Raw genomic sequence first — 7,314 nt, 5'->3', positions numbered from 1 at the left:
CCTGGCTGGGGATTAATAAAGTATTTATCTATCTATCTATCTATCTATCTATCTATCTATCTATCTATCTATCTATCTATCTATCTATCTATCTATCTATCTATCTATCTATCTTTTATTACAACTCTATTGCCTGATCACAATCTGGATTCTTTTCCCTGGCGTTAATTCTAGCTAGACACAATATCTTGGTGTTTTATTGGTGTTTTATTGTTTTATTGTTCTTTGCTTATGTTTATTTGTTGTTGACTTTTATGTGAAGCACTTTGGGCATCTTAAGTTCTATTTAAATGTGCTATATAAATAAAATTGATCTAAACTGAACCAATGAACGTGTTTGCATACACATACTTTTTTTGACCTCATGCACTAAACCTCTATAGGCTGTAGGTTAAATCATACACTCAGTTCTCAGAACTGAACCTTTGGAAATCTCTGTGTCCATTGCAATAAAACAGATAACACCAGTGATGCTCTGATATGACCAGTGTTCAGAGCTGTCTCATTGTCCTACTGTATAATCCCAGTATACAACCCATGCAGGAAGAAGCATACAGAAGCTGTTATTTGAGAAACAGTATCAATGTGTAAGTAAATGTACTCTCATATAACTTCAGGTTGTAGTAATAATAGGAATTTTGCTGTTACTCAGACGCATTTATTTATTTATTTATGTATCTTTATACAGGGAGAGCCCAATGAGAGCACTCATACTCTTTTTCATGGGGGCTCTGTTCAAATTACAGAAAAAGATGCAAACAAAAAAGAAACAAACTTAATAAGTCCTATTAAAACATTAAAAACAGGTGTGGGTGTGTGTATAAAAGCTTGTTACCAGATTATTAAATTGCATTAGTGGCTACAAAATATACACTTTTTCTAGTCCTTAAAATATATTCCATTTTGGTGAAGCAAAACAGCCAAAAGCATTTTTTCCTATCTCAGTTCCAGTCCTTAGACTTAAACAACCATGTGATCTTGTATTAAATGCTCCATATCAGTGATTGAACAGCTCTTGTTTGTTTTGGTTCAATAAATCACAATTTCTTCAGGAAGTGTCCTTAACTGTATAACATAATGTAATTCTCTGCATGTTTATCCTATTGACTTGAATAAGCATAAACATGAATACGTCTTTTGTAGAATTTGAGGTTATTTTTTACTATAAATCATAAACCAGATATTCAAAATGTTCATATCTACAAAAGAATATTGACAATCGTATCAATATGTAGCCAATTTATATGGGGGGAAACTTGAACTTTCAGAGATGATAAAAGTAACGTGGTTTTATTTCATTTCCTGGATATACTGTTATTACTCCAGCCATACATCGTGTTAATGTCACTGGTATATTATGTGAAGACTACAGTTCATGGGAGGCTTAAACAGTTGACCTCAGATAAACACAGAGGTACAAGGTTAACTGGGCTCTATATTTCTTTACATTGACCATAATGTGCATGAAACAATAACAATAAGGGGGGAACAAGGAACTGATTAATGAGAGTAAATTCATTTGTTATATAAGTAAGAATTAGTACATTTTTAATTAAATATTTGTTATTCAGACTGTAAAATATAGAACAAATGTTAATCAATCAGCAAAAAACAGACCAAAATAAATGTAAGTTGTTTTTGGTTGGATTTTTTTTTAATTATTATCATTTTGTTTGTGTGTTGTGTTTGTTGTTATTTATTGTTGTTTATTGCAATGAAAAACATGCATCCTTATGGTGAGAGGGCTTGCATCTCCACAAACCTGACTCATATGTGGCATGGAAGAGGGCCTCGTCCTGCTTGTTTCCATGGAAATGTCGTTCTTTTAGCTTTAATATTCTAGAGTATGACATAAAACTCATCTGTCAGGTGATGTGTAACCTCCAGACAGTTACGTATCCTTAAGATATAAACAGAGTAACAAAAATAAATAAATAAAAGCAAAATAACTTTTACAACTTGGCATTAAAGAATTATGTTCAACCTAATTAAAAACTTTTTTTTTTTTTCTTTATAAATAAGGCATCTATTTGTGATTTCTTTGCTATAGGACACATTTTCACAACTTGTGTATTTTGTCCAAAACATTATTAGTGAATGACAATGGCATCAGGATAATAAAACTACTATTACTACCAGCCTGAGTGTTATAAAGGGAGGCAGTGCACAAGATTCTGTCTGGTCACAATCTCTAGTTGAACCAATGAACATATTTTCATACAATCCCACAATACATACCTTTTCATAGTGTTCAGTGATGAGAAGAATACTTTGAATACTTACATGGCACACTGATAGTATTCAAATCGTAGACTGTATATATATTCTTTGTACAGTCTATGGTCAAAATACACTTGACTAAATCTTGTTAAATGAATGCAGACCACTATAGACATTGTATCACTTTACTTTTTCAACACTGGTTAATAAAAAATAATTTCATTGCATTCAACAATTCAACACAATTCTACTTTTTATAAGCCGTAGATCTCTACTCTCAAGGACGTGTTCATTGTAAATCCCTGCACTTTGTATTGTCCATCACAATCAGACAGATAACACAAATGATAATGCTCTGATATCAACAAATGCATTTATTTATAGAGCCATGAACAATAACACCGAGTAGACCAAAGTGCTTCACCATACGCAGAACTGTCAGAAAACATTGATATGATCTGACCATTAAAATAGAAGAAGCTTTGTTATTGTCCTACTGTGTAATCCCAGTCAGTGGAGGGATCTAAAGAAGTAAAAGTAGTAAAGTACTATAGTTAAGTACAAAATGTATGTATCTGTACTCAATTTAATTACATTTTAAAGTGGATATCTGTGTAATGCCTCAGCCGTCCAGGTATGAACCATAGTAAAAGAAAAAATCTAATCTGTTAACTGGACTTGAGAGCAGTATCTGTACTCTTCCACTTATCCGGGGCCAGTTCTCACAAAAATCTGCACAAAATACATTTACTTTTTACTCTTTAAGTACTTTTTTTTTTTGTTACACAAGTAACAAAACTGAGTACTTCTTCCACCTCTGATCCCAGTATATAAGTTAGGCATATGAATAGGGCTGAACGATTTGGGGACATGATGTAAATGCAAAACAAGTTTTGCAGGATTCTCTTTAAAGTTCACATTTTAAACTCATCCTGAATAATTGACGAATACAAGAATCTACAGTATTAGCAGTTTTATGCAGAATACGACAAGAGGCTTCGTTTATATTGGAAATGATGATACTTCAAAAATGGCAGCCTTTGTGTGGTGTAAGTTTTTTATTTATATAACGTTTATTCAACCAGAAAAGGCCCACTGAGACTCAGAGATCTTGTTTACAAGGGGGTCCTGGCCAAGAGGTATCAATGTCAACCCACAGACAAAACATTTCATATAAAACATTTGTACATGTGAGAATCTTCATTTCTGGTGTAAGCCTTAGAGAGGACCAAGAGTCTGAAACATAAAGTCAGAAGGGTTTAATGAGTTTCACACAGGTAATGTGGACAGTGAAGCGACAGACTACGGAAAAGATAGGATGAGACTTGTGAAATGTGCATATTTACAGTTTTTATAGTGACTCTCATGTATGTGTGTGCAGGAGGATCCTCTTCTGGTCAGCATAGCGTTATCTTTGTGAGCTCCCATGCAACGCCAGGGCCGCAGAAACTCACAGTTCTGTCCTTGACTCCGAGCAATAATGTCTGCTATTGTATTTTATATGTAATTTTACCGGTATTCACGTGTTATTAACTTTAGGACATCAAGTTAAAAGTTTAAAGTAGTGTGCACTGCCAAGTGTAGATACTTTACACACACAAACATAGCTACAAAAAGGCGTTTACAATATACATCAAATCTTGTGAACATACGGCAGGTAATATTCCAATCACTGATAAGATGTTGAATGAAGACTTTCTATAAGAAACGTTATTGATTTTTTGTAACGTTCATTGGGATGCTTTGACCCTTCTCATCTAAAAATGGTTCCTTCTTGAGAACAATCCCGGTGTCGAAGTCCGGAGGCACATCAAAAAACAACTCATCGTCAAAACAATCTTCATCCGACGGTGACGCCATGAACTTCAAATTCATCATCAAACCCGTCAGCAACCCTCCCACTGTAGAAGCTGCTATGGTCGCAAACACAGCAGCTAGCTGGAATAGCGCTTGTTCCTTAGCTGTGCGACCCAATCCTGGTTTTAGCCCCGGGATTAGCTGCTGAAGTTCGAGTAGTTTTGGATCTCCTTCTGGTGGGGCGCGATGAGAGAAGATCTGATACAAACTAGGTCCGTACGTTTCTTCCGTTGCTAGCAAAATAGCGCAAATTCCAGCTGTTGATGAAATTATCCCAGTTAATCCATGCAGATTATGAATACCACACTGGTCTTGAATTCTCAATCGTTTCGCCATGAAAGGAGTTAAGTATTTATACCCGAAAAAGCAAGCGGTACAACCCATAATTCCCAATGCGAACGCAGCGGCTGGAGAGATCATCATATCCACGGAAGCACCAACCGTCACTCCACCAGCGAGCGTAACGTTTTGGATGTCCGCCATTGTTAGTTTACCGCGCTTGTTGAACATGGCGGATAGTGCGAAAGCGGTGATGGTTGAGGAGCTTAGTCCAATAAAAGTGTGTAGGACTGCTCGATGCTGGTCGTCACCTTTAAACGTCAAAGCGGAGTTGAACGAAGGCCAAAAAACCCACAAAAATAATGTACCCATCACTGAAAGAATGTCCGAATGATAGCTGGTTGTTTCTTTGGGGTGTCCAGAGTTCAAACATGGTCGATATAACACGAAAGTTACACCAAGTCCAAAGTAGCACGCAAATAGATGGATTAATATGGTACCACCAGCATCGTTGATTCGTATATACTTCAAAACAGCCCATTCGGTTACTGCAAACACTGGGATTTCAAGGGCAGCCATAACCACAAGCTGAACCGGACTGGTCTTTCCGAGAACAGCTCCGTAAGAAATTAGCACAACTGCGCATGCAAACTCGGCATTCAGCAAATTTATGACGCCAATGTGAATCTTCCCATCATAGTAAAACTGGAAAAATCCTTGGACTAAAATGGCCCACTGGATTGAAAAGGCAGCAGTGAGGAAGTTGAAAACCATCCCACTAAACCCATAAAATCTGCAGAACGCAAGCAGGCACCCAAACCCAACAAAAATCATCACTTGGACGTCGGCGAAATAAGGGTAATCCCGATACAGTGAGTTTTCCATTGGGTCTGTCTGGTTGTTTTGTAGCTTGGCGTTCCCATTGTCATCGTAAGTGACAAAAAAAGAGTAAAGAACTAGCATGACAATTTCCATGACAAAAATGAGCACGGGCAGACGCACTTGAAGGCTTGTGTGCGACCTCATTTTGGTGAGTGCACAAAGAACTGCCTGGTCCTAACATTCAGGGCTTTTATGGCTGTTCAAAGAAGAGATAAGCGACGCTAAGATGAAGATCAAATCATATCTATTGGACGACATGTTTATCATTAGGATGCACTTTAGTCCAGAAGCACAAGAGAAAGGCAGAGAGGATTGGGATGATTGATAGGTTGGAAGAGGTTAGTTTTTTCTAAAGGAAGGTACGCCACCTTCTTGGCTCCATCGAGATGTCATTGATTTGTCTGGAAAGTTCTACAAAATTTTAGCCATAAACTCCATGTCCATGGAGACAAGCAGCCACCAAGTTACATGAAAGATCTCTGGAGAGGTGAATTCTCTTACAAAAGTTTTTTTGCAATAAAATCATCTATAATTAAATAATGTTTATTGTCATACTGGTGAACATTCTAGGCCAAGCAAAAATCTCCATGGATACCAGTGGACGGCAGACCCTCCGCCAGAAAAGTGACATAGTGCACTTTAAAAGTGCACTTTAAAAAAGAACAAAGGGATTAGGGATTAGTCTGCTGCAGTGTTATTACTTTTTTGTCCTTTTTTACCCTATGATCAGGTGTTTTGGTTCATTCACACATGTTTGAGTAATGGTCCACATCTACATCAGGTCTTAAACAATAATAAAAAATACTTTTACTTTTCAGTCCTGTTCAAAAATGTAGTGAAGTAAAACTATACACTTGACGTACAGATAGCCTACCTATTTTGTTTTCTTCATTACAGTACTTTATTACTTTTACTTGTTATGTACCACCACTGCATTTCAATAAATCTATAACTTTTTTTTTTTTTCTTTTTTTTTTACCTCAGATCTAGATACACTCTAGAATCTATAAAACATTTTAAGTAGAAATAAATAATTTTTCATAGGTACAGTGACCACCTCAAAACAGAGGCATGGACTCAGGGAACTTAACCTCATTGATAATAACTGAAATAACAATTTTCATGTTTTTATTTATCATAATGCATATACGGAGGTTGGAATAACAATAGGTTCTCAAATTTTTAACATCAAGTACCACCAGATCTAAACCAGAACCACATCAGGTCTGAATTACGGCTAAAATGAGACTAAAATGAGGTCTAAAATGGCACTAAACCACTATATCAGGTCAATATACACAAAAGCAGGTTGATTTGTATAGCATAATTCATACACAAAGTAAGTCAAAGTGCTTTACAGAATAAGAAAGACATTAAAATCTCAATTCAAACAAATCAAAACATAAATAATCATGAACAGAGTGCAGAATAAAACCTGAAAGTCACGAGCTAAACCCCAAAAGTCTTGATTTCTTTGTAAATATAGGTTTATAAAAAGAAAATATAGATTATCATGTAAATATTTTTGAGACAGTGCGTGCATTAGTTAAAAAGTGGGAGATTGTCTGAACACGTGGGACATGTGGGGTAAGTGGCTGTGTATGGGGACCACGTGACCATTGTCCTCAAAGGTGATTGGCGTACTCCTCTTCACTGTCCGGGCTGAGCAGGATCTTGGCTTTGGTTTGGACTGACGCGTACAGATCCGACACGGCCGACCGAACCTCTGCATCATCCGGGTCTTTCTCCAGGTCCGGCTCATGCTCCAGAACCGAGGGGCCGAGGGAAGAACTGGGCCCACAGGTCAACGGCGCCCTCTTCAGGCTCAGGTTGGCATAGCAGTCCTATCAGTCAGAGGAAAAAAAACAAACAAACAAAAAAAACAAAGCTAATTAATATGAACTAGATATTTAGATGCAGAATGTTTCGTCCTTGGAAAACAAAACAGCATGAAAAGTGCTGTTTTGTTTCCCAAGGATAAAAAAAATTGCCTAAAAATAAGATGTTGTTCTGTCCTTGGAGCTCATCAACATTTACTTTGAACATTTGGGCGTACTCTGAAACTTTTCTGTTGTT

General features: G+C 36.8%; 1 protein-coding gene across 1 annotated transcript; it reads right to left on the bottom strand.

Annotated features, from left to right (window-relative positions):
- Window positions 1–3,270: 3,270 nt before the first annotated feature.
- On the bottom strand, window positions 3,271–5,384 carry rh50 (Rh50-like protein). The gene has a single exon (XM_033966666.1). The coding sequence runs from the start codon at window positions 5,380–5,382 to the stop codon at window positions 3,931–3,933; it is 1,452 nt and encodes a 483-aa protein (XP_033822557.1). The 5' UTR covers window positions 5,383–5,384; the 3' UTR covers window positions 3,271–3,930.
- Window positions 5,385–7,314: the final 1,930 nt, after the last annotated feature.

This window comes from Periophthalmus magnuspinnatus, chromosome 5 (genome assembly GCF_009829125.3).
Source record: "Periophthalmus magnuspinnatus isolate fPerMag1 chromosome 5, fPerMag1.2.pri, whole genome shotgun sequence".
In the NCBI taxonomy this organism is placed as follows: Eukaryota; Metazoa; Chordata; class Actinopteri; order Gobiiformes; family Gobiidae; genus Periophthalmus; species Periophthalmus magnuspinnatus.
Note: the sequence above shows the minus strand (reverse complement) of the source record. Positions and strands in the feature narration are given on the sequence as shown.

What these genes read in the sequence shown, in the direction of transcription:
- rh50 (XM_033966666.1), bottom strand. Translation starts at nt 5,382, where the DNA reads ATGAGGTCGCACACAAGCCTTCAAGTGCGTCTGCCCGTGCTCATTTTT.